The sequence below is a fragment of the Capra hircus genome, chromosome 11, assembly GCF_001704415.2.
Source record: "Capra hircus breed San Clemente chromosome 11, ASM170441v1, whole genome shotgun sequence".
Lineage (NCBI taxonomy): Eukaryota > Metazoa > Chordata > Mammalia > Artiodactyla > Bovidae > Capra > Capra hircus.
The window spans coordinates 96,641,783-96,663,711 of record NC_030818.1 but is presented as its reverse complement, the minus strand read 5'-3'; the positions used below and the strand labels follow the sequence as shown (position 1 = coordinate 96,663,711).

At 49.4% G+C, this 21,929-nt stretch overlaps 1 protein-coding gene and 1 non-coding gene across 3 annotated transcripts in view; one reads left to right on the top strand and one right to left on the bottom strand.

Moving 5' to 3' along the window:
• MVB12B (multivesicular body subunit 12B) overlaps positions 1–21,929 on the bottom strand; it is a 200,770-nt gene that overhangs the window by 175,974 nt on the left and 2,867 nt on the right. For both annotated transcript variants that reach the window (XM_018055783.1, XM_018055784.1), the window contains exon 2: positions 8,219–8,341. In XM_018055783.1, the coding sequence (XP_017911272.1) occupies positions 8,219–8,341 (123 nt within the window). The remainder of the gene's footprint in view (positions 1–8,218; positions 8,342–21,929) is intronic.
• On the top strand, positions 8,531–8,602 carry TRNAW-CCA. The gene has a single exon. It is a non-coding gene; the product is annotated as a tRNA-Trp (tRNA).

Sequence of the window (21,929 nt, the reverse complement as noted above, 5' to 3'; positions counted from 1 at the left end):
GAGGCCATATGCCCACCTGCCCTCTTTTCTCAGGCTCCTTCAGTCTGAAACACTCTCTCCCTGTCCTAAATCACCCCAAGGCCAGCTATCTGACAACTAAGGCCACCCTGAAAGCCCAGAGCAAGCTGAAATTATGTAAACTAGACAATCCTAAATCTGCTTATGCTGCCTTGCCTTGCCTTCCCCACAGAAACCACAAAGGAGGCTCTTGCCCAGGCCTGCTCCTCCCTCCCTCTGCCTGCTGACCAACCCCTGGTGCCTCCCCGTGTGGCCCCCCATGGAGTGGATGGACCCCTCCTCTCAAACTGTGAGAATAAATTCTTCCAGTGGCAGTGTTCTGCTGATCTGCTGGCCTCACCACACCCAAATAAAAGTAAAATCCCAGGTAGTACATTTTGGAAGTGAAATGTTCTGTATTTTGACTGTATCCCTGTCCATATCCTGGTTATGATCCTCTACTAGAGTTTCCAAGATGTTACCACTGGGGGGAAACAGGTTAAAAACAAGCTCTCCCAATAGTATGTCTTACAAATGCATGTGAATCTATCTCAAAATTAAAAGTTTGCCTGAAAAAAAATGAAAGAAAGATTAAAGCAAATTCCTCTTCTTTCCCATTAATCCACTCTGTGAGGTTTCTTTGTCAGGAGCCTTTCTAAATGGGGAATAGGAGGTTGCAGCGAGCAGGATGAAGTGTCAGCATGCTGCAGTGGCCCCCAGGTCCTCTCTCCTTTCCCACTGATCCCACTATGGAACAAGTCATTAGCGAGAATTAAGTCTTTGGGTCAAAACCAAAATGCATACTTGGTTGGGGAGAGCAGCCTACAAGGAGGCAATTTAAGCCAGGATCTCTGAGAGTCATCCTGACAACAGCAATGCTTGCCTTGCACACCCCTCCTGGAAGCCAGGCATGTGCGCATGTAAGTGGCCCTGCCCAGCCGCCCGGTGCAGCTCCACTGGCCAGGCACCCAGGAAGGCGCAGGGATGATGCTGTTACTGAAGCTGGCTAATCCAGACCACAGGAAACAAAGGCCCAAGGGCTGGCCATAAAGTCACCTTCTGTGTTTTCAGTGAATCTCAGTTTCATGTTATTTTCCCACAAAACAAAAGGGAGGAACACCTTGTGCCTTTTATGAAAACTAGCTCTGGTTCTGAAAATGAACCAGCGTGTGGTGGGACTCGGATCTGCGGTCATTTCTGCCCTTGGGAGCAGGCCCTCGGTAGCGAAGTCACATGGGGCAGAGGTAGGGAAAGTGGGAAGAGGCTGCCGCACCTGCTTCTGCATCTGCTTCATGGAGCCAGAGCTTCAGGGGCGGGGAGGAGGGCGCGGCCCTCCTGTCCTCTGGCCCCGAGGCTTGGGGTGGTCCTCCTGCCTGGCTCGGACCTCCCCACATCAGCTTTCTGGAGACTTACATGACAGCTGTGCTCAGGTTGGACGTGTGATTATGTTCCATAGTTTCCACCTGATATCTACCATATGCTTTTAATTAGACATCATGACCATCCTCACATGCCTTTGACTGACTTTTTAAAGTTTCTTGAGCTGTATATAAAAATACCAATGTGCCTGAATTAGGCTTCAGCACTTGGCGAATTATTTCTTTTTTTCTCCACTTTTGTAGGTTGAACTTCACTTGCAGGTTTAAACTCATCCTTCTCTATGGCACTAGACCACAGTCCACAGCCCCGGAGGGGGAGCTGACCTCTCTTAGCACGCCCCCCCCCCAAACCCCTCTCATTTGGCAGTTTAAACATCAGAATCTTTGAATAATTTCCCATTATTTAGGAAATCTCAAATATATAAACTGTACAGGTCCAGCAGTTTATAAGAAATGTGTTGCTGTTTAATCAGTCCCAGAAATAAATGGGAGTGTTGAGAGAAAGGAAGTAGGAGAAGAGGAAGCACAGAAGAAACGGGAAGTAAAGACCCAGGGGAGGACGGGGCCACGCACAGCCCTCGGGGGCCCATTTGCTGCTGGCTTCCCAGCACGCAGCCTGGGAAGGACCAAGAATGACACAAACACAACCTCCTGGGACATCTTTGGTGGTCCACTGAGTAAGAATCTGCCTGCCGAAGCAGGAGACACAGGTTCCATCTCTAGTCTGGGAAGATCCCACAAGCCAAGGGGCAGCTAAGCCAGTGCACCACAGCTACTGAGCCTGTGCTTTCGAGTCTGTGTCCCCCAACAAGAGAAGCCACCGCAATGAGAAGCCCACAGCCCACAACGAAGAGAAGCCCCGGCTCACCACAACTAGCACAAGCTGGCAGGCAACAAAGAAGGTCTAGCACAGCCAAAACATTCCTTAATTTTAAAGACACACGACTTCCTGGGCTTTTCTCTGACCAGCCTCTGGACACCAAGTCGTCGGCTCCTCAGGGGCCTTGCTTCATCAGACAGCTATCACCGACAAAACACACTCAACACCTGCACACCCTTAAACAAAGGCAAGGAGACTCCTGATCCCAAGGCATCCTCTAGCTGCCACCTTCCCTTCTTTAAGGCATCTATGCCCACACCTCCCACTTCAGGTGGACCCTTCGAGCCCACTGGCAGTCTTCTGAGCCACCACAAGTTCATAAGCACCTTCTAGTAACTGAGCCCAATAGAAACAGTTCAGCCTCATTTTATTTTCCCCTTACAGAGCTTTGACTAATACTGACCACTCCTTCTAGAAATACTCATTTCCCTCCCCCTCCCCACCCCTCGTCGTTTCTTACTAATTTTCCATCCACCTCTCTGGATGCTCAGCCCCAGCCCCCCGAGTGCCTCCTTCCCCCTACCCCTAACTGGTGATGCTGCAGTGGACTCAGACTGGAGTCTGAGATGACAGGACCGTCTCCATGATGCCACAGGGTCTGCCATGTGATGATAACACTCAGACATCTCCCCGGACTTCAGACCTAGGGCTGCTCAACATCCCTACCCACGTATCACACGAGCGCCTCAAGCTCAGTGTGTCTAAAACTGAACCAACAGTCCCCCTCCACCCTCAATCTTCCTGGTTATCTATGTCCCCATCTCAACAGAGAGTATCAACATCCCCCCAGCTGCTCAGCAAGACACCCTTCGTGTCGCTCTGGTCCTTCCCTTTCTTCGCCTCTGCACCCATCTCCCAACGTTCAGCCTACGTTTTTTTCTGTGAAAGAATGTGCATTTGGGTCCCCAGGCCGCATGTTCCCGAGTCCCTCCATTGTTAGTAGGTTAGCTTTCTACCCTCTCACCCTACACCAACACAGACCCTACAAACTGAGCCCCCTGACTCAATGTCTATGCCCTCCAATCACTTCTCCTTCTAAAAACACAAATGCAAGAACCTTTTTCTTAAAGTCCCTAATGACTCCTACCGCCCTCAGAATAACGGCCAATGCCTTTGTGTCGCTTATAATCCTCTGGTGTGACCTGACCTCATCCACCCCCACTACCTCACCTCTCACCTTTCCCCTTTCACATGATGGAACCCCTCCCAGGATACTGGAATTCCCGGGGCTTCTGCACAATAGTAGGGGGTCAACAAACACGTGAGAAGCAATAAACGCATAACATCAGGAAAAGCCTCACCAAGGAGCTTTCAAACTGGGCTCTGAAGGATGAGAAAAATTTTATCCAAAAAGGTGGGAACACAGGAATTTTGAAAATCTGGGCCAAGTGGGTTCAAGGGTTTGATGGTACAAAGTTGCTCCTTATTCCAAATGTGAGAAACTAGAGGTTTGATGAGGTTGGAGGAGGAGAAAGTAGAAGGAAGTGAGACTGGAAGACACGTGTGCCAAGTTAAAGGATTTGGGTATCTGTCCTCTCTCTGGTTGTCTGAGAGGAGGATGCTCTTTGGGAGAAGATCCACGGCCACCACTTACTGCTTACTGCCCAGGCCCTCACCCCCGGAGGTCTGCCTGGACTTACTGGTGACGGGAAACTGGACACAGAGTCTGGAGGGAGGGGGACTTGATCAATTCATCCCCCAGCCCCCAAATTTCACTTTACTCAACACTTGCTTGAGTGAGAACAGAAACCTAAAATGTAACAACATTTTTTGAAAACAATAGGCAACACTTACCAAGTTTCAAATGTGAACACTCTGACCCAGTAATTTCAACCTATTATTCTATGGCACTAATAGGATGGCCATGCCAAAATACAGACACAAGGGTGTTGTTTATTGCATTAAAAACAAAAACGGGAACAAATTCAATATTCTCCAATATTGAACTATTAGCCAAATTTTGGCGTGCATGTGTGCTAAGTCACTTCAGTCCTGTCGACTCTTTGCGACACTACGGACTGTAACCTGCCAGGCTCTTCTGTCCAGGAGATTCTCCAGGCAAGAATACTGGAGCGGGTTGCCATGCCCCTCTCCAGGAGAATCTTCCCAACCCAGGGACTGAACCCCCTCCTCTTATGTCTCCTGTATAGGCAGGCAGCTTCTTTACTGCTAGCACCACCTAGGAAACAGCCAAACAATAAATATGCATTATTAAGAGGAGCTGATACTTCTATATAGACTGATATCGAGCTAAGCCCACAATAAAATTTTTAAGTTATGAGCGTATAAATGGTACCATCTCATTTGTATTTTTTAAAAACCCACAAACACATACACACATCCCCTGAGACTTTCTAAACTCTAAATCAGGACACGTCAAAAATTAACAGGAAAAGCTAGTACAGCCCTTCCTGAGTTAGACTTGTGGGGTCCATAGGTACATATTATTTAAGAATGACTTAACTTAGACCATCAGTTCTCAAAGTGTGGCCCCTGAACCAGCAGCATCAACATCAGTGGGCAATCGGTTAGAATGCAAGCTCTCAGCCCCACCCCAGACCTACTGCAGCAGGAATCCGGGGTGTGGGGTTCTCCAGAGGACTGAGGCCCTCCAAAGCGTGAGAACCCCCGACCTGGGCGTCTGGGAACAGTCTTTGAACTAGGTGATAAACTGTCACTTCTGGGTCACTATGCCACCAAGACTCCCATTTGCACACAGGGCTTCTTAGGAAGGGAAGGAAGGAGCTCTTAGAGCACAGTGAAGAAAAAGACAAAAAAAATCTCCAAGTCTCTGGGAGGCCAAGACTCAGTTTGGCTGGGCCCCCACACCTGGCAGTTCTAAACGCCGCTGTCAGGGAGAACGAAGGTAGCCAGGAGAGGGCAGAGGCTGGGCACGGAGGGGCCAGAGGACAGACCTGGGCCTTGGCAGCAACGTTCTACATCTGAGCCTGTGGCTGCCGGGCAGGAAGGGGAGGCTATTTCAGAGGCAGCTGCAGAAACAGGGACGGTAAACTGAGAAGTTTAGCAAGAGATCTCCAGCCCCTACCTGAGGAACCACCCCCTGACTGGCAGAGAAGTTGTCAAATTCAATTTTTATAAACAAACACTTGGCATCTTTTACTTCAAGCAGCACCAGGGCCTCTGCTCATTTTAAAATGGTTGTGCCACTGAGGGTCAGCGGTCCATCTGGCATCCACTCTCGGGTCTGTGTGTCACGGTGCTTAGCGTGCTCTGAGTGCACGGAGGGATTAGGCCTCCAGCACATGCTGGAGAGGCCCCGGCCGTAGTCCGCAGCACAGCCTCCTTCAGCCACTGCACTTCTGTCTCGGCATCTCTGCAGCCTGGCCACCGCCAAAAGCCTGGCACTTCGGTTCAGATGTCAACCTCCCAGTAAACTCTGGATGAAGGGAAGGGGGGTGTCCTCCCCATCCGCCTTGAACTCAGGGTCAGACCTCTGAGGAGGCAGATGCTTGTCTGAGAAGAGTCCGGCGGTCAGCACAAAGACAGGACTCCTGCCTCTCTCCCCGGAAGGGCTTCCAGAGAAGCTCGGACACTCAGTCTTGGCGTGTGGAGGCTGGGTAATTGCCGAGCTGACCCCCTGGAGCCTCCTGGCCTGCTCACCTTTCATGATGATGCCTGGTGCGGCCCCACCGTGAAATGTGCTTATTAATCTCACTCGTTTGACACCGCGCTCTTCTGCCCTGAGCTCGACGTTAGGAGAAAATGATAGGGATAGATTCTGCTCCTGTCAGACTCACCAAGACTTTCAGAAAACCAGACTATCAAAGGCCATCTGCCGCCCACTCGCCCGGCATTCACAGTGACCCCAAAGGGGCCAGCAGAATGTTAAAGACACAGATCCATACGAGGGAACAGCCAGAAGACCCAGGTTTCCACCTCCCCCCAGCCCTGCCCCCCACCCGGAGAGTCACCCTGGAGACGGTCCTCCCAGAGACAGGCACGCACCAAGCCCCTGCCCTGATTCACGACGCGCTGCTTCATATCTAATTCATCAAAAGACACTTGGGCTTCTCAAATAAGGAACATTTTTATTAGCTTCCCCAAGAGTTTTATGGCACAAAGCCATACCTAATGATTCTATTTTATGGCAAGTTATACATTCAAACAGTGCTTTGAAGTCAGGCAGCAGGTAAGACTCAAATCTTTGTCAAAAAAAAAAAAAAAAAGATTCCCCCATTCGTTCACTTTAAAAATGTTTATAAGCTTTCCAGCAGCTGGGAAAGTGATGTGGAGGATTGTAACAGGCTCCCCCTTCCTCACATGGGAGCCAGCGTGGGCTGACGCGACAGGCACTATCCACCACGGGGCTGATTTTGCCTGCCTGCCCCCTCTGCCTGGGGACTTGTGCAAGTCTGAACACGTTTTTGGCTGTCACACCTTGGGGGCTGGGGCTGTCGGCATCGAGTAGGAAGAGGTCAGGGATGCTGTCCCCGCCATGCACGAGACCGCCCCACCACATACTACTATCTGATCACCTGGCTCAAGATGTCAGTAATGCCAAGGGTGAGAAACCCTGCCTCAGGGCTTCTTCTGGACTAGGCATGGCATGCCCCTCCCAACTCACACCTCACATCAGACACTGATTTTATCACTGTGCCAGGTTTTCAGTGTGACGAATGAGACTTATATTCTTTTACTCTTATGTATTCTGGGTATACATTTTCAATGAGCAAGAATAAAACGTCATCCCAAACAAAATCAGTTCAGTTCAGTTCAGTCTCTCAGTCGTGCCCAACTCTTTTCGAACCCATGAACCGCAGTATGCCAGGCCTCCCTGTCCATCACCAACTCCCGGAGTCCACCCAAACCCATGTCCATTGTGTCAGTGATGCCATCCAACCATCTCATCCTCATCAAACAAAATAAGGGAAGTGAAAAATAAGACCACTTAGGGGCTTCCCTGGTGGCTCAGTGGTAAAGAATCTACCGGCCAATGCAGGAGACACAGGTTCGAGCCCTGATCCGGGAAGATCCCACATGCCACGGGGCAACGAAGCCTACGTGCCACGGCCACTGAAGCCCGCATACCCCAGAGCCTGTGCCCTGCTACAAGCGAAGCCATGCAGTGAGACGCCCTCGCACCATAGCTAGAGAGTAGCCCCCACTCACTGTAACTAGGGAAAAGCCTTCACACAGCAATGAAGATCGAGCACAACCAAAAATAAATACATAGATAATGGTAATTTTTAAAAAGTCCACCTTAGAAGTTCAGAACACATGACAATAGTCACTGTTAACTAAAGCCTCCCAATAGTTCCTCTGCACATTTTAAGCCCCACCCAAGTTGGAATTTATCTACCGAAAAAACAATATAATTAATCCGAGTCATCGGTACTACTGAACATCAGCACAGACGTGTGCTGAAAAGCAAAGCGAATTGTCTACTAAACTGTGGTGATGCGGTCATCCACTCCCAGGCGCTGGGCCTCCATTCCTTCCCTTCTCGGAGCTTGTGTTCTCCTGATCAGCACAGTGGACGGAAGGCAACTTGCCCTCCCACCCTCCAGGGAATTGTGAGAGCCAGCTGAGTTCATGGGTGGGAAAAACTGCTTTGTAAACTGTAAGAAGCTATATAAACGCATGTCAATATATTTTTAACATTTATACAAGACAATCTGTGACAACCAAGGGTCTTTCAGATGCTTAGATTCTTTTCACGAAATGTCACAACTAAAAAGGACTTTGGAAATCAACTAATTCAATCCCTTAATTTTACAGAATGTGAAGATGACCATCACAGAGGTCAAGCGACCCAGCTAAGGCCAAGCAACAGCCCAGATGGGCTCAGGTCCAGCCAGGACACTCCCCACACCTTGCCGCTGGTGATGCTTTCCCTTCCTGTTTAAGTTCTTAGAGTGCAGAAACACATCTTACACACAACGTTCAGAGGGTCTTGAACAAAGGAAACAAATATTTGCCAAATCAGTGAATCTTGACTCACCACATCGTAGCCTGTCGGGGCTCGGTTCCGAGAAGCCACCACCCCGACTCCTGTGATGGGATCCATTGACGTCTCTGGCAAGGCTTCCGAAAGGTCTTTGACTTCAGGCATGGTGGCTTGCTCCTGATTCCAAAAAGGAAAAAGAAAGCGCAAAATTCAAATGGAGCATTTAAAGTGAGCAATACAAAGTCTCAAACAGAACCAGAATCCTGGGGCAAATATCCGGAACTTAGCTTGGACCAGCTAAGGGAGCCCTGGCTTTACCTGACCCTTTTCTTAGATCAAGAATTCACGCAGGGGTTTCCCTGGTGGTCCCTGGTGGCTCAGAGGTTAAAGCGTCTGCCTCCAATGCGGGAGACCCAGGTTCGATCCCTGGGTCGGGAAGATCCCCTGGAAAAGGAAATGGTAACCCACTCCAGTATTTTTGCCTGGAGAATCCCATGGACGGAGGAGCCTGGTAGTCCACGGGGTCACGAAGAGTCAGACACGACTGAGCGACTTCACTCACTCACTCACTCACTCACTCCAGTGCCTAAGACTCTGCGCTCCCAAAGCCAGGAGGCCTGGGTTCGATCCCTGGTCAGGGAACTAGATCCCACATGCCACAACTAAGAGTTCGAATGCTTCAACAAAGATCAAAGATCCCATGTGCCCCAGCTAAGACCTGGCACAGCCAAATACATAAACAAATATTCTATTAAAAAAAAAAAAGAGAGAATTCAAGTCATCTCCAGCCCCTGCTTTTCTCAAGTTAGTTTTGAACACTCTCCCATCCTGCTGTCTGACTTCCGGACAGATACCAGCAGCTTCTCTGAGGATAAATCAGACATGGTTAAATCTAGCAACACCTTCCATCTCTCCCCCTCACAGCATCTTCTGGCAGAATAACAGCCCTCCAAATCCACAGCCATGACTACATCCAAGGGTGGGCTGTTGGGGGGACAGAGCTTTGTGAACACATAGAGGAAAGTGCTCTCGCCATGGAGGACACAGCAAGGCAATGGAGTCCAGGCTCCATGACTTCCAGCTGGTGAGCAGGCAAGCAAAGGTTCAGGACACTGACAGCTGCAGAGCTGCTGTGAGAACTAAGGGAATCCCGTAAACGAAGGGCCTGGAGAGGTTCCCTGGCACACAGTAGGCCCTCAATGAAATGCAGACGAGAAGGGTAGGTGAGGGACACAAGGATCCAGTGTAATCGGCCAGAAACGTGGTTACTGCTGTTTCCAAGAGGACTGGTGGGTCCCTTTGTTGTGTTTAATCCTAGGGTCATGTGGACACTTACTCAAAGCTAAACACTAACAATGACTGTAATTCTTGTCGGACGCTGGGAGAAAGGGAGGGAAATGAGATTATTATTCTGCTGCTGCCTGCCTCCTGATGCGACCGGAGGAGACCAGCAGAATATAGAGAGCACTGGGTCTGGGCAGCTCGACTGGCAGTGCACCAGAAAGCATATAAAATGGTAACACCTTATGCAAATGGCTTCTAGAGCTTTTTCAAACGACCAGCAGTGGAAAACAGCAAGTTAAATTCTACCTCCTTCCGCAGTGATTACATTCCACTGGCTGTAGGTCTGTCAGATCTCTCAAGGCTGGTTACTGCTGCTAAAGCAAACCAAACACTCTTGCCTAACTAGGCAGCCAGTAGGAATATTGTAAGTTCTCAGCCTAGAATCAGAAAAGGCAGAGGACGTTAAAAATGACTACAGCCTCCTCGGTAGAAACCACCAGAGGGCTGTATGCAAGTCACCATGTAATCAGCATTCCCTGGAACCCACAAAAGGCTCCGGAAACAGGCCCGTCAGTGCCAGGGAGCTAATTCCCCGATCAAGGCTAGGAAGCGCCTGGCAGCAGCCACAGTCTCAGCTTCTGTTTATGACAAAAGCCAAACTAAGTTAAACCTTACTTAATTCTACTGAAAATAAGCTTCTGCAAGTAAAGGGCAGGGGGGGCAGGACACCACACCGAATCACTGAATCATTTTCTATTTTAAGATCTCATTTACCAGGCAGGTTTATCTGCATAAAGCACAGGACTCAATGCTTCCTGCACACAGTAGGCACTAAGTGAATATTTACTGAATGAATCCGCAGGGACGCCCCCAATCAGGAAGGTTTAGAATTCACTCTCTGCACCAGCGGAATCCAAAGCAAACCCTGATCAAAAAGTACTTCATTTGGAAAACTCGGCATTCTTGGTTAACATGGAAATAACATCGCTGCCGTTAGCAAAATACTGGTATACCTGCTGTTGGTTACCGAAATGCTTTGCAATTAACAACTCATTAACAGAAGGCACTGAATTCTGCCACTGCTAAAATATCATGCTGTGAATTTAATAAAGAGCATGAGACGTAAGTTTTATTATTATTAAGATAGTGCTGCCTCTACTATCTGAGGTGGGGGGGGGTGGGGAGCATGGGAATAAATAAGAAATATTTTATACGCTGAGAGATGCCCCATCCTCGGGTCACTGCATCCCGGTCCAGGTACCAACCGCCCTCCTCTGCTCTGCAGCACGAGCAAGTTGCAGGAGCAGGGAAGGCTGACGCCGCTGCTCCCACAATGCACCGGGCGGCCGGGCACCGGGCCCCAAGATGGCTGCGGGCAGCCTCCCGAGCAGACAAAGGAGCCGGCCGGCGGGCGGTGGGCCTGCAGGCTGGGAGGATGCGGCGGGCAGGGCATTAGCACTGAGCATCTCAGATGCACGCCTCCGCCCCCCCCACACACACCCCCCCAGTGGCAGTGCCCTGGGGGATCCAGCAGCCTTTGTGAAATACAGACAAATGACTCCTCGCTGGGGCGGCGGAGGAAAGCGCCACCACCAGCAAAGGAAGCTTTTAATGAGAAACGCCCAAGATATCCATGGCAGAGGCAATCACTCAGAGCCGCTTGCCCTGAATTACATATTTTCTGACTGCAAATTACTCTTAACAGCGTCTCTACCGTCACTTCAATTGACCTTCCTCACAAAAGGCCATTTATTAACTAGCACTCGGCGCTCCCTGGGCTGCGCGGAACCTCCGGCCCGAAGGGTATGGCACCGCAGCGGCCACGGCTGCCCCGGTCACAAGCCAGGCCTCGGCGAAGGGGAGAAGAGGCCATTAATGGGGGGGGGGGGGGGAGCGGGTAGCTGCAGAGCAGAGCTTCCTGGGGAGAGGGGCAGAGAGCGGGGGTGTTTAAGACCACCATTAACCTGTCTGGCAAGACGCTGACGCTGGGCTGAAGCAGAAAATGCCAGGCGTGCTTGCAACAACGGGCGTCTTCCTCAGCTCTCTTTGCCCAGCCTAGCATCCACCTCCAGCTCCAAATTCTAGCTGCACACAGAAAGCATTAACACACCTCCCCGCATCTGAGCAGTGCCCTGCAATTACCAAAAAAGCTTTCTCCAAAAAAGCTCACACCAAACCTAGGAAGGGGACTGGAGCATATTAATCTCTGTTTTAGAGGAAAGAAACAGAGGCCTGGAGTTCTCAGACGCCGTGGGCTGGCAGAAGGCAGAGCCCCAGGGGCCTCTGACCCTCCCTCCCCAATCTGGTGTACTTTCCACACGCTGGGCAGAGAGAGACCCAACTTCCCATCCCATACCTGATCAAGAAAGTGCTCTCAGCACCAATTATATTTTAAAATGCCAAAGCTCTCCTTTCTCTAGCAGTAATCCAGTAAGTGAAGTGAGGGGGAGAAAAGTATTGAGAGATACAAGTAACATGGGATTAATTTTTCTCACACCTCAGTTTCGAGATGCAACATTTCCCTCATAAATAATTTACAGCAATAAAAATGAACTAAGGCCATGTTTGTGTAGGACAGAGGTAAATTTAGGCCTAATGAGGGAGACCCGCATGCTGCACAGGAGGGAACAGGGTGATGTACAGCATGGTGTGAACACAACAGCACATGGGTGGGGGGGCCTCCATTACCAACTGCAAGTTGCAGGGCCAACGGAGTTGGGGGCAGGGGATGGGGGAAACTTCTACTGCCCAGGCTGTGGCTGCAAGGAGGGTCCCTAGAGGAAAAGCCAAAAGTTCACTCGATGTTTTAGATGACAAGATAACAGAGACTGAGATTTCTGAGAACTCTAGAAAGGAGCCAACCTGAAGCTAAGTGGATTTTCAGGAAATGTTTGGGGAGGAATGACGATGGTAGCAGCACCTGGGAGTCATGTCTGATCTCGGGCAGGGTCGGAAGAGTAGAGAGTACCCTAGCAGCACTGACCTTGACCTAGTCCTCCTAGCTTAACCTCACAGGTCGTTTGGTCCCCGTCTATCCCGAGACAGGGATCAAGACCATCCCCATGGAAAAGAAATGCAAAAAAGCAAAATGGCTGTCTGGGGAGGCCTTACAAATAGCTGTGAAAAGAAGAGAGGCGAAAAGCAAAGGAGAAAAGGAAAGATATAAGCGTCTGAATGCAGAGTTCTAAAGAATAGCAAGGAGAGATAAGAAAGCGTTCTTCAGCGATCAATGCAAAGAAATAGAGGCAAACAACAGAATGGGAAAGACTAGAGATCTCTTCAAGAAAATTAGAGATACCAAGGAAACATTTCATGCAAAGATGGGCTCGATAAAGGACAGAAATGGTATGGACCTCACAGAAGCAGAAGATATTAAGAAGAGGTGGCAAGAATACACAGAAGAACTGTACAAAAAAGATCTTCACGACCCAGATAATCACGATGGTGTGATCACTCATCTAGAGCCAGACATCCTGGAATGTGAAGTCAAGTGGGCCTTAGAAAGCATCACTACAAACAAAGCTAGTGGAGGTGATGGAATTCCAGTGGAGCTATTTCAAATCCTGAAAGATGATGCTGTGAAAGTGTTGTACTCAATATGCCAGAAAATTTGGAAAACTCAGCAGTGGCCACAGGACTGGAAAAGGTCAGTTTTCATTCTAATCCCAAAGAAAGGCAATGCCAAAGAATGCTCAAACTACCACACAATTGCACTCATCTCACATGCTAGTAAAGTAATGCTCAAAATTCTCCAAGCCAGGCTTCAGCAATACGTGAACCATGACCTTCCCGATGTTCAAGCTGGTTTTAGAAAAGGCAGAGGAACCAGAGATCAAATTGCCAACATCCGCTGGATCATGGAAAAAGCAAGAGAGTTCCAGAAAAACATCTATTTCTGCTTTCTTGACTATGCCAAAGCCTTTGACTGTGTGGATCACAATCAACTGTGGAAAATTCTGAGAGAGATGGGTATATCAGACCACCTGCCCTGCCTCTTGAGAAATCTGTATGCAGATCAGGAAGCAACAGTTAGAAGTGGACATGGAACAACAGACTGGTTCCATATAGGAAAAGGAGTGTGTCAAGGCTGTATATTGTCACCCTGCTTATTTAACTTCTATGCAGAGTACATCATGAGAAACGCTGGACTGGAAGAAACACAAGCTGGAATCAAGATTGTCGGGAGAAATATCAATAACCTCAGATATACAGATGACCCCACCCTTATGGCAGAAAGTGAAGAGGAACTAAAAAGCCTCTTGATGAAAGTGAAAGTGGAGAGTGAAAAAGTTGGCTTAAAGCTCAACATTCAGAAAACGAAGATCACGGCATCCGGTCCCATCACTTCATGGGAAATAGATGGGGAAACAGTGGAAATAGTGTCAGACTTTATTTTGGGGGGCTCCAAAATCACTGCAGATGGTGATTGCAGCCATGAAATTAAAAGACGCTTACTCCTTGGAAGAAACGTTATGACCAACCTAGATAGTATATTCAAAAGCAGAGACATTACTTTGCCAACAAAGGTCTGTCTAATCAAGGCTATGGTTTTTCCTGTGGTCATGTATGGATGTGAGAGTTGGACTGTGAAGAAGGCTGAGTGCCGAAGAATTGATGCTTTTGAACTGTGGTGTTGGAGAAGACTCTTGGAGAGTCCCTTGGACTGCAAGGAGATCCAACCAGTCCATTCTGAAGGAGATCAGCCCTGCAATTTGTTTGGAAGGAATGATCCTGAAGCTGAAACTCCAGTACTTTGGCCACCTCATGCAAAGAGTTGACTCATTGGAAAAGATTCTGATGCTGGGAGGGATTGGGGGCAGGAGGAGAAGGGGACAACAGAGGATGAGATGGCTGGATGGCATCACGGACTCGATGGACGTGAGTCTGAGTGAACTCCGGGAGTTGGTGATGGACAGGGAGGCCTGGCGTGCTGCGATTCATGGGGTCGCAGAGTCAGACATGACTGAGCGACTGAACTGAACTATCCCGAGCGTGCAGCCAGCCTCACTGAGACCATCGCAAAGGCTGGGGGCTACAGAGCCTCATTCTGGGCAGCTGTGCCTGTCTCTGTCCTGAGAGGATTTCTCCACAAGGCAAGGGGAGAAAGAGAGACAGCAGGCAGGAGGATGAGAGTACGTGTGTGTGTTGTACATCCTGGGACTGAGGGACTGGGATGAAGAGTGACAGAGAATGAGAGAGAGAGAGGGAGAGAGAGAGAGAGAGAGAGAGAGTGTGTGTGTGTGTCTGTGTCTGTGTGTCTGTGTGTCTGTGTGTGTGTGGTACTTCCTGGGACTGAGGGACTGGATGGGGCCAGTTACGGTGAGGTGTGTTTTCCAGGCCAGCAGGATTTTTTCCAGCCGTGCTCAATAAGTTCCATCCAGCGACACTGGGTAAGAGAAGAGCTTCCTGCGTGTGCAGCAAACAGTGCCTGGGGGAGGTCCCAGCCCCCCGGCACAGCAGCACCTCACCAAGGCTGTCACCCCAGGTTCACAGAGAAATGAACTTTAACTATAAAGCCCCTTCACACAGACAGCACACGGCTCCCTTGTAGCTGATCAAAGAATTACTACGACAGTGTGCTTAATCCCTAAAAGTCAGCAGTGCTGGGCTTAACTGATGCTGAACATTGTTTCAGAATCAAAGGCGTGCCTCCCGGCCGCAGTCTGGGAGAAAACTAAGCTACTGAATCACAGTTGAAAACTCAGGGGAACTTTGATATCATCTCTGTTTAATTTCCCCGGCCCTGTGAGCCTGGGGTTTATCTCGTTTTATCAACTCCTGTACTGAAATCAAAACCCAACTAACAGAGCTCAGGCCTCTCTCCACCGAGGCCCCTCCAGCAGCAGGGTAGGGCATGAGCCGAGGAGTTTAAAGCACTTTGGGGGTGGGGGGAGGCAACAACTGCCGGAGGGCAGTGGATGCTGCCTTCAAAGGAGGCACAGCAGGATCCCAGGGCAAGGAAGGAAGACCAGCTCAGAAGCGGAGCCTGTGCTGCCCACCAGGGCTGAAGGTGGGACTCACACACAGCTTTGGAGGAGAGTAATATCAAAGTATTGAGGGGCAGGGCAGGTTAGATAGGGCTACTGGGATTGAAGTGACAAAACCAGTGGGTTAATTAAGTCTCTACAGAAGAATGAACTTGTGATCGGATTGTCTGAAATCCAAAGTCAAGGGCAGAAAAGACATAAACTGTCTGCCCACATCTACCAGCTTGCAGAGCTGGGGAAAAGCAGTGGATAAATATTTCACTCCCCATGGCAAACGACTGAAAAGCAGAACGTCCCTGTGGAAAAGCTGCAGCCCGGCGTGGAGCAGCTCTCTGCCTGCTTCCCAGCAGCTCAGTGGTGCCGGTGGGCTGCAGGAACCCCTGCTCATCTCTGTTACCCCATAACTACCAGTTCCTTCCTGCTAACAAATCTTAAGTGGGGGACAGAAGGACGGGGAGGAGGCTAGGCTTCACCCACGTGCCCACAACACACACAAATACAGAAACGCAGCCACCACAGGCAGCCATGGCGCATGCAGAGCCCCACCTCCTCAGCAGACTGCAGGCTAAGGTCAGGGTCCGCGCAGCACCCAGGCAAACCGCAGCCGGCTCTGCGCACCACCCGCAGGGATAGCGCACACAGGCTGAGAGGCGGCCACTGTGCAACCTCAGGATAGCCTCCTGGTGCCTCCTGTACTTTGGCCTGGACATTTGATCCAAGTGACCAGTCAGAAACCAAATCGTTCTGACAAATGCTGTCGAGTACGATCTGGTGGCAACAGGCCACAGGCTGCTGGGAAGGCTGCTAAGATACTGGGGAATGAAAGCAAGAATTTTCCTAAGCTCCCCTGGATCACAAAGAACTTTCCAGCCAGGGAACTAACAATGGCAAGCACTTCCTTTTTTTTTTTTTTCCAGTAAAAGTCTGTTACTTCTAATAGAAGAATCTGGTGTACAAATGCATCCACCCCATCAGACCTCTGCTTAGACTGGCATTAACCATTTGATAGCCAAACAGATTTATCATAAACCATGTGAGGCGGGCCTGGGGTTTGAGTGGCTGCAGCACAGTGCAGTGCTGGATCCCAGAATACACTCTCCCAAAATAAATCCGGATCAAGTTCTACAGCACGGCTGTGGCCAAAGGCCTGCCCCTACAGGCCCAGCTCTGCAAAACCAGGGAGCCTGGTGCTGGGGAGGAGGGGGCATTCTCCAGGACACTGTGAGCCCCACCTCAACCTGCTCACAGTTACTGCAGATGAAGGTCATCCCTACCCACTCCCATCAAGTCTTAGTACCATAGTGGCCCCTGGAGAGAAGGCAGAAGGTGGACCCCCATGGAAGGCAGACGCCCTACAAATGAAACCATCCCAGGAGGCCCCAAGAGCCGGCTGGCCGTTTGCCTAATATTCAGTGACAGGAAACGGTCACAGCCTTGGCTTGATGGCCACAGTGTCTGCTGAGTGAAAATGCTAACATGTCACCTCGACATGGACAAATGGGCCCTGGGGCCAGAATCGTCAGAACACCTGGCTTCAGGTCAGTAGACACCCCGCCTCATCACCACCCACGCTCTTGACTTTCACATGGGCCTTAAGAGTTTCTTCGGTCATATGATCATTCTACCTGTGTGTGCTGATGACTTCCAAATTACCTCCAAGGCTGGGATTTTTCTCCTAAGACTCAGATGTGTATCTGGTGCCCTGCTGGCTACTGTCACCTGCGTGTCCCATTGATACCTTCAACCTGGCTGACCTCGCCATCCTCCCCCTGAGGCATCTCCACATCCCTAGTACTGAACAGGACCTGGTACATAACAGTCAGCCCACAAATGTTTGTAAAAAGCTCTTGTGCTGAGCATGGAGCAGTGACGAAGATGGAAAGCCTGACATTCTCGAACTCTAGCATGCTTGAGTCACCTAGAGAATTCACGAAAACAGAGTCCTACACCCACTCCCTGAGATGCTGACTCGGTGCCTGAAAAGCTGCATTTCTAACAAGATCCAGGTAGATGCTGAAACAGCTGGTCCACAGTCCAAAGTCTGAGAACAAAGCAGTAGGAACTCATCGGATGTTTGACGAAGGAAGGAAATTGAGGCGGGCAGGGAAGAAGGGAAGAAGGAACCTAAAGGTCATCATCCCTGGGGAGCAGCCTCAGAGTAAGTCCTTCAGTCTTTCCCTCCCTAACACAGGTTGCCCAAGAGCACCCAGTCCCTCCCCTATGGCACCCACCCCACCATTCAAACTCTGAGTCACATCTCCTATTCACCCCAAACCTTCCCCACTGCCCAGACAGATGCTGTCACTAAGAATCCTGATGTTGTCCAAGGACATGACCTTACCACATGGGCACACATGCGCGCGTGCACGTGCGTGCGCGCACACACACACACACACACACGTAAAGAAACACAGTCTTGCCTCTCAGAAGGTTTCAACACTTTCCCAAGCAGAGCATTAGTTGTTCAAAAGTATATGTCCATCATAGTACTTAGTCTATAGTGAATACTCAATAAATTTGCATCATCAATAAATAGACTATGGATAAATGGATGGACAGATGGGAAGATGGATAAATGAAGTCCCTGTCCTGCTCTCAAAACTGTCTGTGTTCCATTGGACTAAGGAGGCACGTAAGGCAGCAGGAGCAATGGTGAGCGTGCCCCGCTGGGGTTACTGATGCCTGGTGCAGGATAAACACCACAACTCCAGGGCCGAGCCACCTGCTGAGCAAGGGAGGTGGGACCTCGGTACTCTGGGCGGTTCCAGAAGTGGGTCTGCCCTAGATCCAGGGAGGACCTGGCCGGGGGCTCCGTGAAGACTCCCTGCAGAGTTTGTAAAACCTACAGCTATCCCCCAGGTTCTGATCTGATTGGTCTGGGCTGGGGCAGAGGCTGGATAATGCACTGCCCAGGTGCAGCAGCACTGTGCTGGCTGACACAGTGACAGGTAAGTCATGGCCACCGCCCATGGGGCTCACGGGCTAGAGGGAATGTCCTCAAAGAAAGGAACTGTAAATGAAGGGGACACTCCTTTCTGCCAGCGTCAGGGGTGGGGGCTGGCCTTCCTGAATGATAGCAGGCACAGAGCGCTGCAAGGAGTGCGGGGAGGGCACAGGGCAACAGCGGTGGCATGAAGGGCTGGGCTGTCTGGGAAACTGAGGAGCAAGGGGCTTTGAAACAAGCTTATGAAATGCTAAACAGACAAAACCAGTCCAAACCTGTCTGCGCTTCTCTGCTCCTTCCAAGGTCCAAGTAAGGATGAGGGTCTACAGGAAGGAGCACCCCAGTAGTCGGAAGGGAGATTCCCCAGTCTTGGGTTCCCATTTCCTCTCCTGAAGCTGAACACTTCTCAAGCCATCGCCACTTCCTGCAGACCCGGCAGGGCCTCTACGCTGTTAGCTCAGGGGAGCGCGGGGTGGTAAAGTAGAGGAATAGGAAAGGTGTGGGCTTTGGACTCAGAGGAACCAGGGCTTGAGCTGTAACTCTGACACAGCTGTGTGACCACAGGCAGGCAAACTGAACTGGGCCTAAGTTTCCACTCCTATAAACCTGTAACAACGCATGATATTTTCTTTACAGAGTATATAAAGAACTTGTAGAACTTCCATCAAAAGAAACAAAAGAATGGGAGAAAATATTTGCAAACCATGTATATCTGATAAGAGGTTAAAAATCCAGGCTTCCTTGGTGGTCCAATGGTTAAGAATCTATCTTGCAATGCACACTTCCCTGATAGCTCAGTTGGTAAAGAATCTGCCTGCAATGCCGGAGACCCCGGTTTGATTCCTGGATCGGGAAGATCCCCTGGAGAAGGGATAGGCTACCCTCTCCAGTATTCTTGGGCTTCCCTTGTGGTTCAGCTGGTAAAGAATCCGCCCGCAATGCAGGAGACTTGGGTTTGATCCCTGGGTTGGGAAGATCCCTGGAGGAGGAAAAGGCTACCCACTCCAGTATTCTGGCCTAGAGAAGCTCAAACGGTAAAGAATCTGCCTGCCATGCAGGAGACCAGGGTTTGATTCCTGGGTTGGGAAGTTTCTCTGGAGAAGGCAATGGTAATCCACTCCAGTATTCTTGTCTGGAGAATTCTATGGATAGAGAAGCCTGGTGGGCTACAGTCCGTAGGGTTGCAAAGAGTCGGACACGACTGAGCAACAACACACACACACACACACACACACACACACACACACACACACACAGAGTCCATGGGGTTGCAAAGAGTTGGACATGACTGAGCAACTTTCACTTTGCAATGTGGGGCATATGGGTTTGATCCCTGGTCTGGGAAGATCCCACATGCCAAGGGGCAACTAAGCCCGTGCATCACAATTATTGAGCCTGTGCTCTAGAACCTGTGCTCAGCAACAAGAGAAGCCGCCCAAATGAGAAGTCCATACATGGAAACTAGAGAAAGTCTACATGCAGCAATGAAGACCCAGTGCAGCCAAACATAAATGAAAGAAAAACAAACAAACAAAATATATGGGAGGTTAAAATCCAAGTCTACAAAGAACTCCTACAACAGAGCAATAACAAAAAGCAAATAACTTAATGAAAAAAAAAAGGGGGAAAGGACTTGAAAAGGCTTTTCTCCAAGGGAGATATACAAATGTCCAAAAAGCATCTGAAAAGATGTTCAGTGTTACTACTCATTAGGGAAATGCAAACCAAAACCACAGTGAGATATCATCTCAGACCCATGAGGACAGTTACTGTGCTGTGCTTAGTCGCTTAATCGTGTCCGACTCTATGCCACCCCATGGACTGTAGCCCACCAGTCTCCTCTGTCCATGGGGATTCTCCAGGCAAGAATGCCTTCCAGACGGTTACTACCAAATTAGTATACTTGAGGATGCGGAAAAATTGGAAACCTGGGGCACTCTCAGTGGAAAAGGAAATCCAGCAACTATGGAAAACGGTATGGTGATTCCTCAAAAAATTAAAAGTAGAATGACTACTGCTGCTACTGCTAAGTCACTTCAGTCGTGTCCGACTCTGTGCAACCCCATAGACAGCAGCCCACCAGGCTCCCCAGTCCCTGGGATTCTCCAGGCAAGAACACTGGAGTGGGTTGCCATTTCCTTCTCCAATGCATGAAAATGAAACGTGAAAGTGAAATCGCTCAGTCATGTCCGACCCTCAGCAACTCCATGGACTGTAGCCTTCCAGGCTCCTCCATCCATGGGATTTTCCAGGCAAGAGTACTGGAGTGGGGTGCCATTGCCTTCTCCGAGAATGACTACGTGATCTGGTAATTCCACTTCTAGATATATACCCAAAAGAACTGGATATAGAGTCTCGAAGAGATATTTGTATGTGTATGTTCACACCAGTATTATTCATGATAGCCAAAAGGTGGAAGTAACCCAAGTGTCCACAGACAGATAAATGGATAAGTAAAATGGGGTCTTTACAAAAAATGGAGTACTATTGTTAAAAGGGAGGAAATTCTGACACATGCTACAGTGTGGATGAACACTGAAGTTGTTATACTAAGTGAAATAAGACAGTCACAAAAAGACAGATACTACATAATTCCATTTATATGAGGTATGAGGTACTCACAGTAGTCAAATTCATAGAAAGTAGCATAGTGGTTGCCAGATGCTGGAGGAGGAGAGAATGGGAGCTCCATAATGAGCACTGACAGCCCTCCAACAATGCAGGAGTCAGGAACACCAACTCTCCGAGTCGTCAGAAACCTGAATATACCTTATAGGTGGCCCTCCAAATTCACGGTCCCTCCCACACTGGGGATTCAACTCACTGGGGAAGGTGTAGTGCTGCAACAGTTATTATTGAAAAAATCCCACGTGTAAGTGGACCTGCGCAGTTTATACACATGTTGTTCAAGAGTCAACTGTACAGAGTTTCAGTTCTGCAAAATTAAAAAGTTCTAGCGGTTAGCTGTACAACAACATGAATGGACTTAATGCCACCAATGCATTAGGTAGCAAATTAGGATGGCAAATTTTATTTTGTGTGTTTCACCATATTTTTAAAAAGCATCTGTAATGATGGTCCTCAAATTTCAGTAAGCATTAAGTACAACCTAAGATTCTTGTTCAACAGGCAGATTCTGGGGTCCCTTCCCCAGATATTCTGATTCAAAGTCTGGGTTTGAGGCCTTGGGATCTGCATTTCAATAAACATCCTGGGGATATTTAGCTCATTAAGAATTCATTTATTTCTCTCTTCTAAAGGATCCAAGGGTATTCTTTCGAACATTTTCCTGGGCCGATCAGTACCTGAAAAAAAAGTGTGTGTGTGTGTGTGTGTGTGTGTGTGTGTGTGTAGAACAATCCCATAGCCACAGGCCCAACAAGATGGCCCTCCAGTTTTCACGGGAGTCTGAGCTGCTACAAAGCTCAAGTATGTGACCCCTCGGCTCTGAGCCCACAGGCCTCTCACATTTCAGCCTACACAAGGTCTGCATCTCACCAAAAGTGTGTCGTGTAAACCAACGCTTACCCACAGGATGCCCCCAGCAAGG